This window comes from Phaethon lepturus, unplaced genomic scaffold, assembly GCF_000687285.1.
Source record: "Phaethon lepturus isolate BGI_N335 unplaced genomic scaffold, ASM68728v1 scaffold42197, whole genome shotgun sequence".
In the NCBI taxonomy this organism is placed as follows: domain Eukaryota; kingdom Metazoa; phylum Chordata; class Aves; order Phaethontiformes; family Phaethontidae; genus Phaethon; species Phaethon lepturus.
In genome coordinates, this window is record NW_010551940.1 from 65,950 (window position 1) to 91,353 (window position 25,404).

Below are 25,404 nucleotides of genomic sequence, written 5' to 3' on the forward strand. Positions count from 1 at the left end.
TTTTCAAAAAACAACTTAATTGTAAATGTTTAAAGTAGAACATGATTTCACTTGGAAAGAAGGATCTGATACAATGAGGCCCAAACACTGCATTTCCAGAAGACCCCAGATCTCACTGACATCAATGAGACTACTAGAGCCACAAGGAAACTAGAATCAGGCTTTCTACTCATGAATGCATGTTGCATAAAGTCCACTCTTCCCAGATTTTAATCAACAATAGATGGACCGAAAACTCCTTAGGGTCAGTGGTAAGTAGAGCTGGTCGAATGCCGCAAAAACGTTCTTTGGAATTCCAAACAGCTGCTAAGTTTGATCGTATCCACACCCCGCACTCTTCAGAATTCAAACTTTTTTGAACATTTGGGGGATTGGCTGTTCTTCATACAAGTGCCTGCAGCTGCAGACAAAGAGAAGGAGCCATGCACAAACAAGAGTATTCTTCCCTAAGTTGTGAAAGCTTCGCCATTTATTGTTCTCCAGTTTAAAAAGTTTTGCCATCTAGTCAAGGAATAGGAACAATACCATGAGACTTGGCTGACCCATCCTGCAATGGGAATAGTAAATATGCAAAATTAACAAGCTGTGATTAACCCACAAGCTATAATTCACAAACTCTACTGAATTCCTGAAAAAAAAAAAAAAAGAGTACATTTGCAGAAATCAGCCTAAGTTTCTGGTATCTTTGCAAGAAGACAGAGGTCAGGATGGAAAGGGGAGCAAATTGGTTGGACAATTTCTTGGTAAGGAATAATTCGACCAGCTCTGATAGTAAGGGCCAAAAACAGGCTCATCTGTTAGTTTTAAATATGAGCACATAGGGAAGTAGCATATTTTCCTTACCACTTTCTCAGGAGATAACGAATTCATCCATTTCTCAATCAAGGTTTCCATATAACTGCCCGAACATTGTTTGTTTTCCTTCTGCTGTTTTAATCTGATCAAGCGGGAAGCATATCGTTTTTGCCATTCTGTTAGCTCTTCCTGGGAATGTGCTGAAGTACACTGTGCACCGTACCTGCAGATCCCTTGCTCTAAAAATCTACATAAAATAGGAAAAACGATTATGCCTTGAACTTTTCCGTCTCCAATTAAAAGAAGAAATTTACCAAAATTTTACTTTTGAAGCCAGAAGGACATTCTTTACATCTCTCTCACAGAACTAAAGGCAGTTTAGTCCATGTGAACTAATTTGGAAATATATACTTGCATGTAGCCTTTTGTAAGAGGCAGCAGCCTTTCTTACTGCAAAGTCCAGAAAAGTATATCAAATTTCCTTGAAACATAGAGGGACAGGAATCTTCTTTAAAAATTTCCATCTTCAAGGAAGAAAGAATCAAGTGTTTGTACAGCAGTTAACACAATGAGATCATGGACCATACCTGAAATGACTAGGCACTGTATTAATATGAATAAAACACTGTTAATCGGGGTCAAAGGGAAGAGATAGCATAATTTCTTCCACTAGTTAGGTTATTAGCTGATAAATACTCCTTCAGCAGTTTTTCCTGGAGCAACAGTGACATCACATGGTCCTTTCTACTAAATACACCTACAGAGAAATCATCTCTCAAGGAAAAGGTTTAATCCTCTTCTTTGGAAGGGATGTATCAGTCTAAAAGGCTCTGTTTTTGCAGAGGTTAACGATTTGTTAAAGTAGTACATTTTTCATTTAATGGCACATGCTGATGCATCACAATTAATGCTGTTCCAAACACCTGTATGCATTTTAAGCATTCTAGTTCTCAGAATTTATTGCAAGTCTGGGCAAATGCCTGGATAACTTGGGAACTGTTTTTATAACTAAACTTTGTATTACAATTATAAAACACAAGGAAGTAGCTGCACCTTCATCATTCTTCAAAACTGAAGCACTTAGATGACAAATGAAGAATAAAATGGGGGGGTGTAAGTTCTGAAGGTACTAAGAAAGCATTCGATGTACAGAGTAACATCAGGCCAGGAGGCTAGTTGGTTGATTTGTTTTGCATAAGGAGACTATAAAGAGTTAATGTAAGCATCATATTTATTATAAATAAAGCCAGGCAGGCTGTTCTCTATCAGGATATTAAGTTTATAGAAACTCTGTAAACATAGTTATATTTGAATTTCATGTGGCTATCTATGTATATACTTATATTAAGAATCTCTTCCTACAGTGATGAGTTACTGTAAAGAAGAAAGGATGCACCAAGACTAAATACAACAAGTCAGGACCCCACATCACTGATGAAGACAGCAGAAGGGGATCAGTGACTGAATGACCTTTTCATAGTAAATGTATTATGTAGCACAATATGAATTAGAATGTGAAATTTGAGTTATGTGATGAACACGAGTAATACCTCACTATAATACAAAAGTCTTGCAGGAAAAGTACCTTGCCCCACTTGTATCAGTGGTTATAATTTGATTTAGCATACACTTTTCCTTTAAGAAAAGTTTAAGTATTTAAAGGTTTGAGTGCCCAAATTGTAAATAAAATAAGCATATATCTCACAACATTACTTAAAGGCGTTCTCAACCTATGTTCCTCAATATATTTTAAATTTAAAATATTTCTCAAGTTCTCATAGTTCATATTTTTAACAGACACTTTCTCATTTTAGTTTCATATTTAATACCTCCTGCAATTCCATAGCTTCATTATCTAGAACAAATATGCTGTACTCCTACTGCTTTATGGTACACATGGGAAAAACAAACCACAGCTTCAAGAATTCATATTCAGTACCTGAAACTGCCTCCTCGTAACAAACTAAAATTTTTAGTCTGTGGTCAGAATTATATTGTTCATATGGATTTACTGAGTAAAGCACATCCTCCTCACTGTAAGGGTTAACAGTATGCATAAAGCTAATTACAGCTTTAGTGGAAAAATGTTTCAGAGCAATGGTTGGAAACATGGTACAGATGTTAGTCAACAGAAAATCATTATGAGCTAAAAATTGTAAATATCTGCATCTTAAAAATTGCTGAATATGCACCAGATATGATAAAAGTCAACAAGAGTTGCCAAGATTTAGCATCTCTAGAAAATCACACCAAAAGTAGCACAAATTCAGCGATTCAGTCACGTCATTTAAAAAGCAGGTCAGACTCCTGATGATGTTTTTAAAATAAATTCTTTGCATCAGTTCAATATATGGCAGAATCAAGTGCATAATGATGGTTCCTCCACAGATATAGTAATACAGTTTTACGTAAGTAATGACAATTAACAACAAAAACTACAGGCAATATTGAAAAGTAGACTGAAAAAGACAAGGAGAAACTCTGATACAAGCCATTGGATCTTTAGCAAAGCAATTCACCTCTGTGTATTTCAGTTTATGCAAAATGGAAATAATGAGATCCGGAGGGAAATTCTACAACCTGTTTTTTAATCCGAAGACAAAGCCCATCTATCAACAAAGCCCATTTATCTGAAGGCATGCATCCTATCTTCTGTCAAAGCATACTTCACTGTGCTTCAGTTTGGTAACACTGTTGTCTGTAGGAACTTTTCATATCTCTGAAATTATACAAATTAGAAAAGGGAGGGGAAAAAGACAGATGCTGACCTGTCACTACAAAAATGGTCCTCAAACCATTCTCATGAAAATGAGCTAGCGATTCCATTTTATAAACTGAGGTGCTCCTGGATAAACTGACCCTTCCAAAAATCTGTGAACAAATCAACTCCTGTCCTAAGAAGTACCTTCATTTTCCTGATCTCTTAATCATTCTGTCAGCAGGTAAATAAAAAAGGAAACATTATGATCCCTTGGAGAATGTTGATATAAAGCAATGACTTTACCTTTTACATAGCGTATATTCTTCACTGCTTGTGACTCCCCTGGGTGGAGGGCGGAACTGCCAGCCATCCCGGCACCCTGCAGAGTAGTCAAAACTTAGGTTACTTTTCTAATTGCCAAGTATTTCTGAGTTGGATAGTAACTGTCCAGGGAACCGCATCTCTGAACATCAACCCAAAGTGTATTAGTACACAAGCAAAATTATCCACCAAAAATTAATTTTCAATCCTTACAAATGCATTTAGAACAAAGGTCCATAGGCTGTGCAGGCAAGTTGCAAACAATTTGCAGAATAGAGCAGGCTCTGATACAGCACTTAGACCAATACATAGAAACTTCTGCCTCCAAATTCAGTCAGCGATGAGATAATTCTACCTCAATCCCCAGGGCTCACTATGACAGTCAAGCCCCTTTTTTGCTTTTTGACTACTAAGCAGTGCTGAGCATTCAGCAGAATCCAAGTCTTCTTACTACAAAATGAAGTAGCTTTAGAATTGAGTTACATACCTCCTTCTAAATCTTCTACATGATATCCTGATGGTACTTTACCAGCTGCCTACAATAATATAAAAAACCCACAGTTATAAAGGAACACAAAACAGTTTCATCAACAAGAACTGCTTTCGCTTCTTTGCTGTCAAAATGTACTTGAGAACAACCAATACAAAAATATTAATCAGAAATCTGACATCACTTCCAGTCACAAACATGAATTTCCTATTAACCTAACCACCAGATTGCAGCCATTTATAAAAGGAATTCTGACAGGAACAGAGTCCACTCCTTGTTAGAAGAAAATTTTAGAGATTTTTACAAGACCAGATTCCACCCTGTGATCGTTTTAATGTAGACTGAAGTAAAGTTTTTAGAAGGCCTAAAGTCTAAACTGTATTAAGATGTCTTTCAGCTTTGAATCTGTATTAAAAATAAAGCCCAAATCAATGACAAAGCATAAGAAAAAAAAAAGTGGCAATTCAATCAATAGACATGACAGATTAACCTCAAAAAAAGTGACTGAGGGGGCATTTATATTTGTTAACCAGTTTCTTAAGTTATGTTTATTACTTCAGACTAACTTCCAACAGAGAAAATACAATAAATAGTACAGATTTAAATGCTTTGAGTTCTTTCTACTCGCTATGTCAAGAGAGTCAACAACCTATTAGCATCTTTCTCTATTTTCTCACGTGTCATGCAAGATTGCGATGAAAGGCTCCTGAATAGGTAGGCAGTAAAGACCGACAGACCAGTGGAAACAATAATGTTTGAACCAGTATGTTCATAGTGAGCCCAGATCTCCCGGGACACATGAAAACAAGCCTTTCAGCTATTTCAGGTACTGCTCATTGTTTTCCCAATAATATGCTCATTATTACCTCTGTTTCAGCAAGAAGTGTTTTCAGTCTTGTCAGATCTTTAGTTACCATCCCGTTCTGGGGGGACAAAGAATATTAATACATCAAACACATAAACCTTCACATGCATTAAACCACAGGAACAAAGTTCATTTCCCCCACCACCACCACGGAGAAGGGCAAGAAGGAAAAATCAGTTTGACTTACAATGCACAATTTTAAGTTACATGCTATATAACATGGAGCAAACATTACAGTGAAAAAAGGCGTTTTACACTGGCCAAAACCAGTACTAGACTTACAGCAAGTATCAACATAGAACAATACAGGAGAGCAGCATATGTAGAACAACTTGGGGGAAAAAAATTTCTTACGAAGTTTAGCTGCCACTCAAAACCTGTATTAATAGCAACAATACTTTTTGATTGCTATCGTACAGAACAGTACCCTACACTGCACAACAGCCCTGGAGGCAGCATAGCCCAATGGACAAGGTCTCTGGAGATCTATGCTCTATTATCAGCTTGGCTACCGGCCTGCTGGGTGACCTTAGGCAAGTCACTTCACCTCTCCATGCCTCAGTTTCCCATCTGCAAAATGAGGGGGGCAGTGATACCGACTGTCTTCACAGAGCACTTTATAAGCTACTGATGAAAAGCAGTATACATGAGCCATATGCCACAGTTACTGAAACACTTCGGCTCTCGAGGAATTAATATAATACACTTTCACTACTGTTGCAGTGATGGATTCGTTTCTTCATACGGGTCTACAGATTACTAATTTCTACAGTTTCGTAACTTGTTCTGCTCTGATATAGACTGTAGCAGATTAGCCACATAACTAAAAATAACTGCATATTCAAGTACATCTGAAGTAAAAATCTTACAAATTTTAATTTATCTGAAATACATAGCTAAGTGTAACAATTTCACACTCATGTAAGCCAAAGCTTTGATTAAAGGAACTCAGACCTGAGGTTTTTATTTTGATAATCTCTTGCAGATATTTAATTAAGTGCTACTACATTTGTTAGACTTCTCCACATTTTGACTGTGCTACTGAGCAGCAGAAATCACTCTCTTTGCTGAAAACTTACACACTCAACAAATTCTCACACTTAGGCTTTTTTCAAAATGATTTTTCACTTCAGTAGAAGGCTGCAAATTGAACCTGTTGAGCTTAAATGTATTAGAGCATTAAAACGTTACCAAGAATCATTCTCTTAAGTCACTGGGGAGGAAACTGGATGGATTCCAACTCTTCAAGAAATTAATTCCAAAACTTCGTTTCATTTCTTCTCTCAGAAAATGGCACAAGTCAGTAAATCAGTTGCTGATCTTAATGTTCTTACTGAAAACAACTGCATCTAACAATCTAAAGCTTGTAAAAATCTTTCAAACTCTGCTTTGGGACAACACTCTGGAATTATATACGAAGCTACCTTTATTTGCACAACAATAGGTCAAAACAAGGGCACTGTACATTTCCTGCGATAAGGAGCTTTTGGCTATTTTACTAACTTTTCCCGAAGGCAAGTTTCCTTCTACCTCACCAGGAATTTTTCAATGAAACATTTTTTCATTGGACAACACTAGCTAAACAAAGAAAAAACCTTTTCTTTATGTAAAAATAGCCAATGGAAGGGGGGAAGGGAATGCAGGATATATACCAGACAGACAAACAGAACTCCCTTTCAAAAACAACCTACTGATTAAGTTAAGCACCAAGATACAGGAGACATGATGCAATTTCAAGGTAATAGGCTCTCCTACAACAGTTTCTGATGTCACTTATACATTCCTCATGGTCTGACCAGAGCTGTTCTCGTCTGTGCTATGTCCATGTTTCTGGATTTAGCATAACCACAAATTCATGGTGAGCTGCAGGCTATTTAATCTAGATTACAGAAATAAAAAGGACACTATCCTTTGAAGACTGATATCATTTCCCTAATTTTCCCCATATAAGTAGTCACGTAAGAGTCAGAACAGTTACTTACATGTATGGGGTTAAAAGCATCTTTACAAGTTTTGACAGTTCAAGGATAAAATAGAAGCTTTGAACTCAAACCTTTATCTTCGTCTTGAAATGTGAAGCTTTTTTTTTCCCGAGCAGCTTTTCATGGGCCAGTTATTTAAAAGTTCTACCAATAATTCAATAATCAATAATTGTTCTGTTTTAATGGCTAAGCCTCCTGAAGTACACGTAAAATGGTATCAGGTGCAACAAACTAAGTAAGCAAAAGTTTGAGATTTACACCATTCTAATCAATCGCACAAATATGCAAATTATTTTGTATTCCCTGAGGATTCAGAGCCAACAACAAAAACACTTTTCAAAATCTTAACCCTGAAACACTGGTAATGCATCCTAGGTATCCTGATGGCATATGCGTGCCCATATACTTATGTTTGTCTTTTTCATACAAATCATTTTGTTGCAACCTGCCATATGTTCTGAAGTTTGTTATTAAACACATTTTAAGAAAGGAAATACAAAACTACTTTTTAAATTACATAGATTGCAGCAAACCCACTTACCAGTGATTCACCCATCAGTGATTTGGAAAGAACATTAGACACAATTTGCAGCTTCCCTTTAAGATGCATGCAGCAGAGCACTGCACGGAAAGATCCATCTCCCTTGGCCAGCCCCTCTCCCAACACTGCAACACAAATCAGCAACTATTAGCTTCATCACACTATATATACATTTAAATAAGTTATACACGGTTTTCCTTCACGTTTAACATGAAAATCAAGTCTGAAACTTGGGTTGAATCCACGGCTTCTTGGAAAGACAAGTCTTAGATATAAGGGAAATATTACTTGGTCTTGTCTAATATTCACTTCAAACTTGTCTCCCACCATCTAAGAAATGCTGTACATGAGCTCAAAAAATGCTATACTGTTTACATGCTAAAAGAGACAAAAATTAAATATGGGAAGGGTAAATTCAAATATCTGACACAGACACAAAGGACCTCCTCTTCACAGAAAGGGTAAAAAAAATAGCAACCAACAACCTCTCAGTAACACAAACATGCTCAGGAAGATCCATTCATGCTCACAAAAAGCATGCCCTGTCGTTTCCAAATATAGCTAACCTCCTCGTGGTCAACTCCTGCTACTTTAAAAGGGCTTTTATTCACTTATGCTGTGAAGTGCAGGATATAGGAACGATTGTTTTGAGTCCAGAAATTTACAGGCTCCATGTAACAGAAAACTTTCCTAATGCTTTCTAGCACTGGATCAGATAGCTAGCCAAACAGACACTTCCATTGACACCTCCAATAGTGAAAGGATTTATTTCACCATATAGGCGTGCTTCAGACAAGCAGAAATAACACTTAATCATATATATTACCTGTCCAGAAACTGAAACGCTAGAGTGACTAAAAAGCTAGTAAGCTAAGCATGTGAGTTGAAAAGAAGGCTGGACAGTTGTTTAAAATTATGGAATTATAATATATATTACTGTTACTGCAGGCAACATCAACATCTGTGCTTATACTGCTACTCATGCAGATGCAAACATCTCCTGTTAGTGCTAACGAGAATTTTTCATTCACCACAACTTCAGGATTACATTTTAGAATAATAAAGCAAAACTCCTCACTCAACAGACGTTCACATCGTTCACAGAAATGGCATGAAAGACTAAAGAAATAGTCCCACAAAACATTTACATAGAAACAACTAGACAGGTATTCAAAATGAAAATGGTAGCTAAATCCTGTTTATAAAGTGCTTCAAAGATTAGTATGAATTCACCACTCTGCTGATACTGACCACATTTCCAAAAATAGAGCTTACTTCCCAAATCAGCAGAAGCAGCGCCAGAAATAGCTTTAACATGTCTGACAGCTTGCTATTTTAACCTCAAAGATTGGATGTCCAATTATGATTATTTCATATCATCAACTGCATAGTATCACCAAGCTATAACATACAGTTGCACATAAAAAGTTACAACACATTAACCCGTATCTTTTGGTAAAGATTTGTGAAGTAATTTAACAGAATTATTTAACATCATTCCTTGTAACAGTGCAAGCAGCATACTACAAAAAACATATATTTCTCCAGCTATTTCAAAGTGTACTCATCATTCAGGTTAAAATAAAGCGCTGTCATAGGTATGCAGTATGTCAAGTCTTAGAAGAAGACAGAACAGCATCTTACGTACAATTTTTTTTATTAGACAAAGTTAGGAGTATCAAGGAAGTGTGAGTATCAGATAGTCCATACTAAGGTTGCGTCTTCCCAAGGATATTTCAAACTTAAAACTGAAGCTAAGACCTTTCAGGATGATAAATGCAGATACTCCAAACTGTGAGATGCTGGGACACAATTGATAACAGCACATCACAGGGAACCACAACCAAATTCATTCATATATTCATAACAATACAGTGGGGGGATGTGTATACAAATATACACACATATAACATTTTTATATACATACATAAATATGGTATTAGTAACTTGAAAAAAGTCCTCAGTTTTAGATCTGGAAAAAATATTTGCAGAACATGCCTACATGAATTAAGGGAATTAACATTAAACTGGATGCTGTTTCTTTTTTACTAATATACGTTTGAAAGCTGTTTTCTCTACTTAATTTTTTTTTAAAAAGTAGGTATCAGTGCTCCTATTGCACCCACTTCTATGCCCATCCAGTGGGAGAAGATAGGTAGTTAACATGACAGTTCCTTTGAGATACTGATAACTGACACATATGCCAAGAAAAGGTTTCACAGATGAATGCCACCCATCTATCCCTATGACAAACCCATCAGATCTCATCAATGACAACACTATTCATTAAGCAGCATTCTCCCTCCTACCTCCTTTAATCATCATTCATCTTTCCATATGTGTGTGTCTCACTTTTATTTGCCATCACGAAAGACAACTGTGAGGTTAGTCAGAATATTACACCCTTGGTATATATCAACAGTTAAAAGCAGCAGCTTTAAAAAATCCAGACTATTTTAAGAATAGTACTGATTAAGCGATGTTCAGCCTGTTTAAATTTGTTAAACTTTAATTTTACACCTACAGAAAGCAAGTTTACTTTTCTTTGTTACGTTTTGTGGACCTTCATAAGCAGGCTGCAGAGCCCCACAAATTCTGCAGACTATGACTTGAGTATCAGTGAAGACAAATGCATTTTAAAACAAAACAAAAGAACACCACACATAAAACAAGAAGGGACAATGTAAAATTGACACGGGAATGTCAGAATAGGGTATCACACTGACCACGTAACAAAACCGTGGTTTGAGGAACTTCCCTTTAAAATTCAAGAGTAGTTAAGGAACTAAAAACTGAAAGGTGGGATCTACCCACCTTTTCTTTCCAAATCTAACTAATAAACTCTTTTCCAATGCTTACCAAACTCAAAGGGTTCTCAGTGAGTTTTGAATCACTTGCATTATAAATGAACAACAGAATATTAAGAAGGATCCTTTAAAAATATCCCCATTGAACAAGGCAGTGGAATATGAAAGGCTCAGCTTCAGTGTGACACATGCACATTTGGAAGCTCTAACAAATAGGAATAAATATAAGTACGACATCTTGACTTTCCCTGAATCAAGTCCCAACATGCAAACCAAAATATCCACCATGTCCCTAGGAAGAAAGACGAACAATCAGCTGTCTTTATCCAAGAATCCTAACACTATCAATTCATCCTACATTTGTATACTAAAAATATCTATCAGCCAAATAGCACCGCTGTGCCAAAACATGCATTTGAGTTCTGGTACTTGAATAGGAGTTACAAAATAGTGAGATCTCTCTTAAAAAAAAAAAAAAAAAAGAAAAGAAAAAAGTAGAAAAAGTATTATAAAGCAGATACATAATTTTCACTAGAAAAAAAAACATTGTTAACAAACTAACAAATCTGGGCATCAGTTTTAAAAATTCAGACAACTGACTGCAATTTATAACACTATGTAATTAAAAAAAAAAAAGAAACAAGCATACCATGCCTACAGTCTTCATCTGCTTGCCCATATTTTTTCTGAAAGGTAAAACATGAAAAGTTTAAAAATAGCATTATTCCAGTTAGCATAAACAACTACATGCTTGAATTACAAGTTTCTTAAAACTTTTTAGAATCCATTACATCCTCTTTTCCTGGGTGGAACATGTAAAGAACACCAGTCATATGTCAAATATAATATAATCAATTCTTAGAATGCTGACTTTTTGTTAAATTATCAACAAATTGACATTTTAAAAGAGGAACACAAATGCACAAAGGTTTATATGTGTTTGTAGGTGGCTCACAACACCTAGGAAAAAATACAAAAACTTAACTTTCTTTTCTAGCCATGGTAATTTCTTTTTTTAAACTTGCGCTACTATGGTATCTAATATAAAAATTTGTTGAAATTTGTATGGTATGTATTTTATTTTACTCTGTCATATTGGTGGTGATTTTTAAGCTTACTTAATTTAGTAAAACAAGAGGGAAAAATCTGGATTTTCTTCTTTTTTTCTTTTTTTTTTTTTTTTTTTACTTATAGGCCTTCAAGTCTCTACATAATTCAAGTCTTTAATAGGAAGGTTTTCATTACAAGTATTTTTCCAAAGCCCCTGAAGACTTACTGCAATAATTTCACTATGATGAACATCCAGATAGGTGGCTTACAGGATTTTCAAAGGCATCCAGGTCAGAAATGTATTAAATACACTGCTAAGCACCTATCTGCATATTGGCCTATGTAAATAATATTGAGAAGTCAAGTCTGTAGTAACACAATTTCTATTAAAACAACCAGCCTTAGTTATTACTGAATCTCTTCCTCTGAAGAGCCATATGACAGGTCACATCTTATATTAAGAAGTTTCCCAATTCTTGTTTTGTACACTGAATAGTCCAGTTCAGCTATCTATTTAAAGGCGGCTTAAAAATGCTCCCTAGTAAGATGGGCAAGATTTATCTTCAAGCTGACCAGCAAGGTCTTACAAGTTGGCCAAATTTTTTCCACTTGGGATGAAACTCTTCATGCCCAATATATGAAAATTTGGGGTGGACAAGGCCCCTGTAAATCTGGAATAACATTTCCAAAACAGAAAGGTAAGGAAAAATACAGGTTCATTAAGCACGTTTTAGGTTTACTTTTAAGCACTGTAATGTCCTTTCCTTTAAGAAAGTGTAGCTCTCTGATGCTTTAAAAGAAGGACATAAATTTGGGATCGCCTATAATTCAGGGTTATGCCTCCTGCCTTGCATTTACAAACCTTTACAAAGACCCCAGTTTTCACATTGCCATTAAAAAAAAAATCTTCCAGAGCCTAAACATTGTATCTTTCACCGGACATGCTCTAGGCTAGAAATGGAAAACTAGTATGTGATCAAGTATTAAAAGACTAATGTTAGGCCTATGCAAACGGAGCTAAATTAGGTATGAAACGTGAACTTGAATCCTGGCACTTCTTAACTTTGTTTTTTGAGTGTTTAGATTTGCAACCTCAATTTCATGCTCTTTAAAGATAAGGTAATTTGGTATGTAATTCAGCATAACTGTACAAACACAATACCCTAAAACCAGATATTTTGCCTTCCTGGAATTATTTTTACTTTTTTTTTTAAAGTATTTTTATTCATTCTCTTAAAGAACTGGGATTCAGACCCAAACTACTGAGAGGTCCCAATCCTGAAAAATAAACAGATCAAGGAAAACTACGAGACAGAAGCCTCATATATGCTTTACCAAGTGGGAGTCCGTGGCAAACCAACATGCCAATCACAGGAAAACTCTGAATTTTATTTACATCTTGACAGTACAAGATATTTGATTGCTCTTTCCAGTTCACTAGATACTATTAAAGAGTCACACTCACAAGTTGTAAAAAGGAAGCAATTCTATACAGAAGAGTCTCGATTTTGATGCGGTCGATTTCTGCCTGGCATGCCTCCGGGAGGTGAGCTGGGGGGTACTGGCTGAGGGAAAGGAGAGCCTCTGTGCAATGCTTCACTGCCACTTCATAATCCTGCTGCTTAAGAGATTCACATGCTTGTTCACATGACTTCTCTGGTCTTCTGTCTGCCATGACTCAGGGACAGAAATCCTAGAGTGGGGGCAGAGGGGATGATAAAATGTTGGTTAGCTGTGTAATGGCAGTGACAACTTGCCAACCAACTTCCATTCCCATCTCAAGGTGCTGTATCACATCCCCTTCATTTTATGCCATTCGCATTTCCTATCCCAAACTCTCTCACTGACTAACCTCTTCCCAGGCTTTCCTCCAGTGCTCCCAGCTCTCGGTTTTGATTCAAATTCACTAAGACACTTAAGCCCATGACTGATTTTAAGAATAAGCGCAGTGGTTTCAAATTTTTAAGTCAGCACTTTGTTACATCGAGGCTTTTGGGTCTTCACTGGCAATGTGATCTTCGCTTTGGAAGTGATACAACTCATCCACCAACTGCTCTTTCTCTGAGCCTGCAGCCATTTACTCCAAGACACCTTCCTCTTCAAAGCACTTCTCACCTATGCCCAGGGGAAGAAGCCCCTCTCTCCGGCTGGGTGAAGCACGGTGTGGATGGACAAGGATGAATGAGAAAGAACAGGAGGGCAACAGGAAACCGCTGGTCTCTTCCTTCAGTTGCTTTATTTCCATTTATGTCTGAGAAAGTCTAGGTACCCCTGCCACACCAACACCTTTGTGCAGAACTTCTTAAATAATTGTAAAGTAAATATTTTCAGAGGGGAGGGAACTGAACCAGTTGCGACAAAAATCTGTATACAAGACAGACAACATTATCTGCCAATAAACTGAGACAAATGGTTATCCACAATCTAAAGCACCAGCAGAAAAGCAAAGCACTTCTATCATCCCTGTCTACATTCTCCCTTCATTGACATGATATTTAAATATATGACACACATCCCTAGAGGTACTGTACTTTAAAGCTGACTTCACAAAAATGTGTTCTGGTAACTGAAGGAGGAAAAAAAATGTAACAGTTCCCATTTTTAGCAAGCAGCATACTATCAATATTTGTGATATCAACTATTATGATTGTCTCAAACAACTATCTTTAGCCCACTTTAAAAATTCACTGCTGAAACCTTACTTTAAAAGCCTAAAAATATCAAGTATAATCAAACTACAGTAAAGTAACTTCAAGAAGTTAATCTGAAGGTCAAATAAATGTGCTTTCCTTATATGAGAAATAAATCACTATCCCACTTTTCTCATTAACACACACCTAATCCAATATACAGTAGAAATGTAAACAAGTCTTTTCATATATTACACAACATAGTGTTCTGTGTTCCCTTCTATTCTTAAAATTTTATTTTCAGTATCAATATAGAAATAAAGGAATATTGTTTTTTTCCAAGACAATTTTGATTTAAACCACCTTCCCTTTTACAACATTTATATAAAAATTTCTTAGGTACAACAATATATCTTCCCAAAAATGAAGGAACACCAGAATGAATATTTTGCAGTTATCCTGATACAAATCTGTGACATACAGCTCTTTCTTAATAATGACCTTGCAAAATATTACCTCATTCATTCAGATATTTCTTTTTCTGCTAAAAACAAGCCTCCATTTTCAAACATCATAGGAACAGGCAAGTACATTTTGCATTTCCATAGATACGAGTAAATTCATTCATGGAGTAATTCTATTAACATTAAAGACTCTCAGCTGGATCACTTAAGCACATATTTTCAAGTATATAAATGTTAGCCATTCTTAAGCTGTTTATGCAAGGATCCTTTCTAGATACAACTAAAAATCACACTGATTTCCATTTCACTAACGTTTTAGGCCACAGTGAATTTTACAAATCTAGGATTTGCTTCAGTAGTAATGCAATAGTTAACTGATGTTTTTTTCTCATGTACATTCTGTTTTCCTCCTAAGGGACTGAAAGAGAGAGAATTTCATGAACTCTGCTGTACTTCTGATTTCCTCACTTCCTGGCTGACATATAACCAAAATTCCTTTGACCAAAAGTCTCAGCAGAGCTTCTGTGTGTTTATTCCTGAAGAACTGTTTATACACAGATCCCATCCTAACTGACCTGGCCAGCGTAACTGGCAGGCATTGCAAAGCTGTGCTCACCGGCCCTTCTTCTCCACCATGGCACCACGTAGAAGAAAAAACACGTTACTTATCAGTTGTCTTATGCTGGCTGTTTTGGTAAAATTGAATTAGCCTGTTTGAGGAGAAGCAGGTTTTTACATGCCCAGCAGTGGCCTACGGTACTGCAAAGGCCACACAATTTCTTTGGCCAACTTCAAGACTGAAGAGAACACTTCAGAGGACATAACTGACCCTAAGCAAAAACCTGTTGGATTAAGTGGATAACTGGCTGAACTGAGTCACACACTCAGTATTTCAGAGTGTAATTAAAAAACCTGCTGAAGCCACAGTGCATGGGACACAGTGATAAGGACCCGCTGCAGTGCAATTTGTTGGGTTTTTTTTTTCTTTTTTTTTTTTTAAATCTAATTATAACAAAGAAAACCAGTATGTGCACAACATATGGAAAATTACACACTCAGGCTCTCAGATTTCATTTCAGTTCCACGCAGACACAAACATGCATATTTATTGGGTATTTGCACCATCTACTTCAGACTCCAATCCAGGTGCTCTAACCTGTCCTTGGAGGCACTTGACTCTTCCTGCTAACTCTTTAAAAACCCGTGCTCCTAGTTTTGGTCCCCCGAGCTGTGCCTAAATTAGCAACTGAGACATGAATGAGAATTACAACCGTGTTTTCTTAAAATCTACTCTATTGTAGTACCTAACCTACCCATGTTTAAAGTTATTTCAGAACAGTTAATATTTTCACAGCCAAGGAATGGAGAGACTTGTTAAAGGAAATTTATTTTGAGTTCTAGAATGTTCATTTGCAAAAATTTCAAATGTAAAACTGGAATTTCTACATTAATTCCAAAAGTAGAAATTATTACAGATTAGAATTGAAAGCTAAAGTGTCACAAGGTCTGTGCTACATTCCCAACTCTCTTTGCAAAACTGAGCAAATTACTTACGCACTTCACTTTTTCTGCCTGTAAAAATGAGATTAAAATACTAAGCATGTAACAGAACAAATCTCCGGATTATTCACTTTCTCAAAATGGCCTGGAGAACTGCATTCCATAAGAGTTCTAAATTCAAATTTCAGTAACGATTTATTCTAACAGCAAAGTTTAATACATCTTCAGAATTTTGAAGAAACAGTAATCAGGCATATTGCCACTATCTGAAGTCACACAGCTAAACTAGGTGGACCTACCTTAGAAATACAGACACAATGTCTTATCAACAGAGCCTTTGTTATCAGTGGTCATTTCAAAGCATTTCATAGCTTTGAATCATCTCACAGCAGCATCACTGCCTACAGAAAGGCTCACGATTTATGCACTTCAATAAAATATTTAAACATAGCACCTGTGAATTCCACCTGATAGGACAGTAAGCATCACATTGGCTACAGCACAGACAGGAGTTTACACAACTCTTCCCCACTAGCTAATCCAGAGGTCTAAACCCTGGCTTTTCACTTTGTACTTCCAAAAAGGTATAGTAGAAGAAAACTCACTGATCTTAATTTCTTTGAAGGCCAAGTTGTGCTCAGCTTAACCCACACGAAGTATCACTTCAACGATCTGGTTAACTCCAACAGGTGTGATGTAAACCTTGGTGGTTTTTTCCAATGAACTGGGAGGGATTTTTTTCTTTTTTCCTCTACAATGATTTTCAGGCTCAGTAATCCTAATGTGTATTTCTCCTTCTTTCCAAAGGGATTGTGTAAACAAACATGAAAAGAGTAATTAAAATCTAATCCCCAAATAAAACTGCACACTCCCCTCCAGAACTGCAGAGGGGGCTGGGAAAGGCGGAAGGGACAGCTTGAGGAGGAAGAGCAATAAACAGTGTGATCTACACAGTCATTTATTTTCAAGCAAACGCTACACTTGCTTGGTGCACAGGAGGCTTTTGAAGAATTACTCCACAGTCTGATGAGTCCAACTTCAAACTAAAAAGCAATGTAGGAGAAGAGAATATGTTGAACTAAAATTTTAGTGTTTCACAGCAGTTTAATTCATGACCGTGCACTTTCACGCTTCACATCTTACTGATGTATTTTATGGAACCAAAGGGTCTATACATTAAGATAATGATAAATTAAAGCATGTGACAGTTCCTAAAAAAATTTCAAACAGATGCTTTTTCAATTCACTGTAAAGCATCTAGCCAGATAACTCTCACTGTACTTCATAAACAGATTACAGGGCACAATGCTGTTCCTATTAATGTTATTGGCAAAACTCCCAATGTCTGCCAAGACAGAAGGATCAGATCCAAGGTCTTGCATGCCAAGCTGACAAACAGTAGACAAGTCAGTAAATATTTGCATATTTTAACCAGGCATTAACATCTCTTGTAAAGATTTATGCTAAAGCAATGATGTTCAACTTGCAGTCCTACAGTGAGACTAGCAGGAATTTACTGTCAATTGAATATACTTCAAGAGCCACATCCTGGGATTGACAAACTGAAGCAAATGAATAAAACCCATTGCCATGGGGAAGATGCAGGGGGAAGAGTCTCTCCAGCTGCCTTCCATTGCAATCCATAACCCTTCAAACAGTTCTGCTGTGAGAAATAAGCACCCAAATATTCCTTGCCAAAGCTATTCAGCTGTGTCGTCCTGTTAAGAGCCCACTGTATTGCAGGAAAGGAGAGAAGAAGGGTTTGCCGTTCCATTGCCTACTGCGGTCAAGCTGGCACAGGCTCAGAGAAAGCAGGGCAGGAATTCAACTCATCCTGTCCCTCTCCAAGGAAATGCATGCAGTGACCAGGCTGTGTTTCCTAACCCTTCACAATCTTTCTGTCCTTCTCACAAGTTGGAAAGGTGTGCCACCAAACTGGACAGAAGTTTTAAACATGTAATAAATTCAGGTAATAAGACAAGACAGTTGTTTTATCATAACTTCCCAGCAATTCCTTTTAAGAGGCAAGATGACATATGCTAGATTTATTTTTGAGGCTGGTTTCTCTGTCCTTCTGCAGTAACTTTTGAACTTCAAGTCAATTTGAACTGAATTTCACAGAAGTCTAAAGGGTCTCAAGGACGCAGCAAGTTTCATGAAAAATGTGTAATGAGATAGATAACAGAGACCCAGATTTTTAAGTCCACCCAGGGAAAGGAGAAGTTATAGTTCAGCCTCTTATTGATGCCAAGAGGTCAGCAACCCCATCAATTACTTCCATGGGCTACCATTTACCCAGCCAGAGATATAGCACTGTACCAGAACATCACTCACCAGTAAGAGAAAAAAAGTCTTACTTATTTTTCTTGCCCATGATGATAAAATCCATAAACATTAGCTTAACTGCTCAAGGATCCATCCAGTAGTTTCCAGGTTTTGCTAAAGCTGAGTTTCCAAACTTTTTAGACTACAGACTCTAGCAGTACACATGCCATAGATTTTTGAAATTTGTTACTGGTAAAATTGAGATGTAAGCAATTCACATAGGAAAGCCTCAAAAATCTGTTGTTTTCGTAATGCAGAAAAGTAATAGTTTGGAAGTCAAAGTTGGTACAGACACAATTCCTGTGACTGAAGAGTCTTCTAAGTTCCCTCTCCTTCAAAATTATCATGGAAAAAACTGACAAGGTACTTTAATTTACACAGTTATAGAAACATATGGATTTGTTTAATAATCTGGATTAATTACAATACATTGAGTATACTATACAATAAAAGTGTTAGCTACTGTGAACATGCCAACGTTATAGTTAAAAACGATGGGCCACTGAAATTCATCTATCAAGACTTGGCAAACAAACTGCATTTGTCAGTCCACATACTAAAACAGGGAATAATACATCTATCTACTGTTAAATCATATTATACAGTTGCTCTGGCATGCCTAGTGATGCCATCTTAAAGCACACTTGCACCTCTAGATAATGTTACATAATTGTTTTTGTAGTACACAAAATACCACTCAAGTACCTTTAGATTAGTAAAATAAAATTAAACATCTATTTAGTTTCCTTACCTATGGTGATAAAATAAACTTATCGCTGCCTTAGGACAAAAAAGCATTTTATTCAAGCCTCCAGGAAGGAATAAAATGCAGCTGCACAAAACACAGAAGCCACTTACAGACACACACAGAAAAATCACACTTCCCTAGTGTCATGATATATACATCCTAAATAATCCCACACTCAGAAATCATTTAATAAAATGACAGTAGATAATGATAGTGCGCTACACCAACGTGAAAGACTTAAGAGAACAGAGAGAAAAAAGGATGGCAAATCTTTCATGCACAGGGTACAGAAAAGCATGACATGAAAGGTGCTTTTGCTCTTTTTTTATTTTAAGAAAAATGTAATAGCAGAGATATTATGCACTCATTCATTGCAATTATGGCTGAAGTCATTAGTTATACACAGGGCTCAGAAACGTACTGCACACCTTACAGAACAAATACAAAAGTCTCCACCCCTGAGAGAGGACAATCTAATCAGTTTTCTGAAATAACTGAATTGCTCTGGTTAATGTTGTACAACTCTAGGCAAAATGACCCTACTTTTAAATTCCAAAAACAATGTTAAATCTGACATGGAGCATACAGAATGATGAAACCTTTTTTCAAGCTTTTACTATGTAGCATAACAGCAGCAAGAACTTCTGCTTCATGGCCTCTAAGGAACATGATATGCTTTACTTTGGGAAGGGGGGAGGGGGGGGAAGGGGGAATTAAGAGGTTCATGATGCCCCCTACCATTAAATACTTAGATTATCCTTCGATGTTGAAAAACCAAAGAGAGCACCATAAATTAGGAGGACAGGTAATCTCTGGCCACATAAATGGAGCCTTGAGTCTGATCCTGTAAACTAATGTATAGAATAAACATAGCCACATTTACTGAAAAAGGAACAAGTGCCTGTGGGTGGTTTACCATTGTCACATAACAATAGTAACAAAAATATATCAGCAATTGAGATTAAGAGCAAATGTGTTCCGCATCTGGATCCTCTGTGTTCTTAAAAAATCACTTTACATACATCACAGATAGTAACAAGTTCGATTTTATTGTATGCCACGTATTACTTCAGTGCAGACACTTTATTAAGTGATTAACACTTTATTACCTTTACTAACCTCTTCTGTTTTCATTTTGGAAATAGCAGCAGAAAGGACAATCTACACAGACAGTGGCAGCAACGTTTACACATGGACAAACTGGCTATATTTCGCTCAAAATCTGAAAATAACTCATGGCCACAGCACTCGTAACCACCCCATCCACCACATAAGTATCCCCAATATCTTCACCTCATGACTTTAAAATGATCCTTTTTCACACAGGAAAATGTGAAATTACCTATCTTGATGAAACTAAGCAAAATACATGGCAAGTCAAAGCACAACATCTACCTGGCGCGCACCCGCTTTGTCTGAAAGCCATCCATAACTGACAGATACAAGATCCCTAGTTACACAAAGCAAATACATACACACATAGCATTAAAATTACAGTACAAATACTAGGTTGTAAAGTTTGGTACTCAAAGGTCGTGTAATGACAAAAGTAGCTGTACAAGCTCATGTTGGACATCCCGTGTGTCTGTAGCCTTTAACTGTATGTCACACATTACATTTTCCAAGGGCTACCTGGCAGAATGAGCAGGCAGAACAGAGGCTGCCTGCCTAATGGACATCTAGTTAAATACTTCAGCATAAGGCCTAAGGCCTTATTTACCGCATGCTACTCAGATCTGGTTCTCAAGACTGTATTTTAATGTTTTCATTAACTTTTCAATAATGCTTACAAATACTGTGACCAAGCACTTCAGAACTGTTAAGAAAATATCCTCCTGACATTATTCACATTTCACAAAGAATTAAAACATTAAAACACATGCAAGTCAAAAGTTTATAGAAACTTCTTATATTCAGATTAAGACAACTACAATGATTTTTGCCCCATTATGTTCTGCCCTGTACTATACAGCCCTTTATATGATCAAAGCAGAACACCCAGTGTCTGCAGAGTGACTTACGTGTATTCAGCATTTCTCTACATCGCAACATGGGAGCATTCATTGGAAATACAGAAAATGAAGTGTAGCAAAGATGGGGCTTAAGTATGATTTGACCTTTTTTTTTTGCAATTCCCAGCTGTTTCTTAGACATTTTCTAGCCTATGCAAATAGCAAAACTGTATTCCAACAAACAACTGTATTAGCATTACAAAAATAAATTGGATGTACCCACACAATAGAGCCTCCCTTCTATCTCTTTCTTTCAAACACCAATATTTTCCAATCTCAATCTCTTTGTTCAGCCATCCCCATCTCCTCATTTATCCTACATATTCTGCGAAAACCTGCATTTTGCACCCTCTGTTGAAATCCAGTCTCTGCTTCCTCCGTGCTGCATGAAGGTAGAGCTGGTAGGAAAGAGGAACTGACTATTGGAAGTATGGAAGGGGAATTGCCGGTGTCCTCATTTTTGTCCAAAATCATACCAGGGAGGAATGCAGAAGCCCTAGCTTTCAAACTTTAGGGAAATCCCATTAGCTCAGGCTGAAGTATAGTCACTGCAAGGATGATCTTTCCGATTTGTATTAAATGCTAATCTGACCAACGCTGAGCAGATTATTCACAGGCTTGATAACAAGTATATCCTTGTAAGGAACATCATACTATACCACATCACAACTTTTTACAAAGCAGCACTGTAAGACAGCAGGGGTTTTTTTTATATTTTATTTTATTATGAACATAAGAATCCATTTTTTTGCCCAATTTTTAGAAAAGACTGAATTGTGGTGGCAGAACCCTTCACTTCCTCCACAGCATCCAAAATGTCAGCCTAGGATAGGTACCTGCCATGGGAAATTTCAACCCAAATAATTAAAATTTGGCAAGTAATAACCAACTGAAACGAGGAGTATGTCATAGTAAGCATCAGGTAACATAATAATAGGTGGTGCTTCTGCCCCACCTAAAGTTCTTTTGGCTCCTTCATAGAAAATCCTCACGTAAACAGTCTTTCATAATAACCGGTTAACAGCACTAGTTGGTATTCCGTATACCTAGATGTTCTTACTGCTTTTTGAGAATATAGTTTCTCACACTTATCCAAGATGAGGGCATTTTAATTGAAATACTGTCCCATGGTTACCTTTTTATGCCCATAACAACATCACCAACTACTTGAAAAAAATGCATTAGAAAAGTAATTTAATCTTTGCTTCTCCTAACGAAATTTGCCAGAGAAAAACAAAGGCAAAAATCAGCATTACACGACCAGACAGCTTTCTGTGGAGCAGCACCAACCTACAAGTCTCAAACTCAAACACACTTTGCAGAAGACGACAGTACTCCTATGCTAAAAGCTGTTCTGAATATCACAATCCAATACTTTTAAAACTATAACCTACGTGTGGCAGAACCTCCCTTCTAAACACTCGAATAACAGAACATGGCCTTGTTCCTGAGTGTCTCTGCACATTTCACAATATAATGTTTAGTAATAGTTTTGATCCAAAAAAGTGAACACCATTAATCTTAAGGACTTACACAGTCATGCAATTACCAATATTCTTCTCCGCTGAGTCATAAGACACTGCCAAAAGTCCTTTTTGAGAAATGCCTACTGTATGATATATAGGTACACATATAGGTGTGTATGTGACTAAACATCTGTCACCTAATTTTCAAAATGACTAGCAAGTATAACACTGTGTTCCCAAGGAACACCAAGGGGAATCAAAGAAGATGCCCAAGCATCATTTCAACACGAAACACGTATCAGGATATTTACAAATATATTTCAGAAGTTTAAATGCAAAAACATACGTCACAAAGTTTTCCACGAAGCCCACTGAACTTGCCGCTCACCCAGCACTGTCTTCAGAGAGCACTTGACTACACAGTTCATTTGCCGAAGTTCACCAATTTAACCAGTCTCAGAGACAGAATCAAAATTAGCAGTTCCTAACCTTCAGTCTTGTGTTCAATTCACAGCTTCCTCTAATACAAGCTGTACTTGGATTTCAGCAATAGAAGTATTTTTAAAATTAGGAAATTATTTATCACAGCATATCCCCTTCTGGAAAACCCCATGCAAACTCTTCCCCCCCCGCCAACAACTAAGCAGCTCCAATGCTCAACGGTTCAATCCACATTTTCTTTTCTTAACAGGGATATTGTAGTGATGCTGAAACAGCCTTTCCTCCAATGTCAAACTTTCATTTTCATATAAGAACTTTCTCCACTCTTGCCATGTTCCAGTATTGCAAAGCAGCACATCCCTGTGACTAGATCTACCTGAAGAACTGATCTCCAGTGCAAATGCAGCTACTACAGGTATGTATCACAGTTTTATAGTTGGATGGAAGAAAAAAAACAAAGCCCTAAATTCATTTTCTATTTCAGATGCAAAATATGAATCACTCTTTCAATCCATTCAAGAAGCAAAAGAAAGTAAAAATGTTCATGCTGAATATCAGTTATATTGCACAGTTACACTGCACAGTTCACAAACTGAACACAAAAATAAACCAGAAAGTTGTGACACAAACCAGAAAAATTTTCTTTTTATACACCTCAGTCTTCATTGCAGCATTATAATGAACTTAAATTTATTATACTAGTGAATAGTACTGTGACTGATTTTTTGGTTATGCATTTATACAGTTCTTAGCACAAAAGGGTCTTACGGTAACAGATTTAATAACACAATCATGCCACCCACAGATACTCCAAACACATCTTTCCCAAAACCATACCTATTATGTAACTGTGTATGTGTATTTTCGTGTGCTGTTTTGAAAGTTCAAAGCAATCACTAACCTTCCACCACTAAAAATTGCTATCTTTATTGTAAATAACCTTTGAAACTCATTTTTACGTGACTGTGCTTCAAACAGTTTGGCATAATATAGCTGAGCCTGGTTTGGGGAGTTGTCTTCTAACTCCTTATTTTAATTATATTAACCCTTCTGCATTCGCATAATGCTTTTATAAGGTCCCTGCTTCCTCTCCACAAATGCATGAACATGACACCACCAACAGGTTCAATTTTTAGACCTCTCCTGAGAATACAATATGGATTCCCAAGTTCTCCTTGCACAGAAAACCCTTTGGGCAACACAAATACAAAATACAAATTTCCCAATGGCATTCACCCTACTCATTCCTTTTGAAATGAACATTAGAGATTCAGTCACGTATTTTAAACCCCACTCAAAGAACAGACATCAGCAGGCATGAGTAACGATCCTACTGTGGTTAATGGCATAATTCTCACAAAACTTCGGAAGAAGAAAAGCAGTGTGTAGCCTAGCCAAATAAATATAAACAAAGCTACAGCCAAGTAATATCAGCCAGTTCAAATGACAAAACAAATGTCCTGCACCATTCCAAACGTGCGAGCGTCTCAAGGTATGGCCAGAGTACAGTTACCTCAAAACCATTAACACAAACGACTATAATCAAAAACATAACTTCAATAAAATACCCGCAGCACTCAGCTACAACACTGCGTCAGCGCAGATTCAGAACATGCTAAATAAATGTTCCCCTTAATGACCTCCCTGTGTAGACAATGAGAAAAACCCATCAAATTCTGGCTCCCAAGATGGCAGTGGGTCACATGCAAGGCAGCTATTGTGGCTGGTCAACAGTATTTGGGAATCCCAGACAGCTGATGGGGAATTTAGTTGAGAGCAGCGAAGGAAAATTACTTGGGAACAGAAGCACGCTGCCTGTCCCCATCCCCGCAAAATTATTCCAGGACAAAATTAAATTATCACTCACAGATTATCTTACATTAAGTGAGAAGATACATAAGGAAGAAGCATTATTTTTGATGCTGCCAAAACCACTATGCTTTTCATTTGTGGCATTCTGCATTTATTATGTCTACAAAGATTTGCTACTTTCTTGGTTTGCTGAACCACTAAATATTTTCCGGCAAACACTGGTGCCACATTACTAACAACCAAGATTCTCAAAAACAGTTCTTGTGTGTTACGTATTTTCTTTTTGCCATGGAGTCTGAAGGGCTCTGAAAGATCTTCCAAGCATATTTATGCACTGTAATTTTTAGTGTTTTGATTAATACAGTATTTTTGCTATATATACCTATGAAAAAAAACAACCTGTGAAATTCACAGACTGAAAGGTCATTTCTAAAGAACACTTACCCTAACTACC

General features: G+C 36.9%; 1 protein-coding gene across 1 annotated transcript in view; it reads right to left on the minus strand.

The window, feature by feature from the left end:
* HELZ (helicase with zinc finger) overlaps positions 1-13,247 on the minus strand; it is a 71,941-nt gene extending 58,694 nt beyond the window's left edge. The window contains 7 exon segments of the mRNA XM_010291075.1: positions 844-1,042; positions 3,800-3,875; positions 4,305-4,353; positions 5,174-5,230; positions 7,696-7,820; positions 11,152-11,188; positions 13,018-13,247. Of these exon segments, the coding sequence (XP_010289377.1) occupies positions 844-1,042; positions 3,800-3,875; positions 4,305-4,353; positions 5,174-5,230; positions 7,696-7,820; positions 11,152-11,188; positions 13,018-13,227 (753 nt within the window). The 5' untranslated portion in view covers positions 13,228-13,247.
* Positions 13,248-25,404: the final 12,157 nt, after the last annotated feature.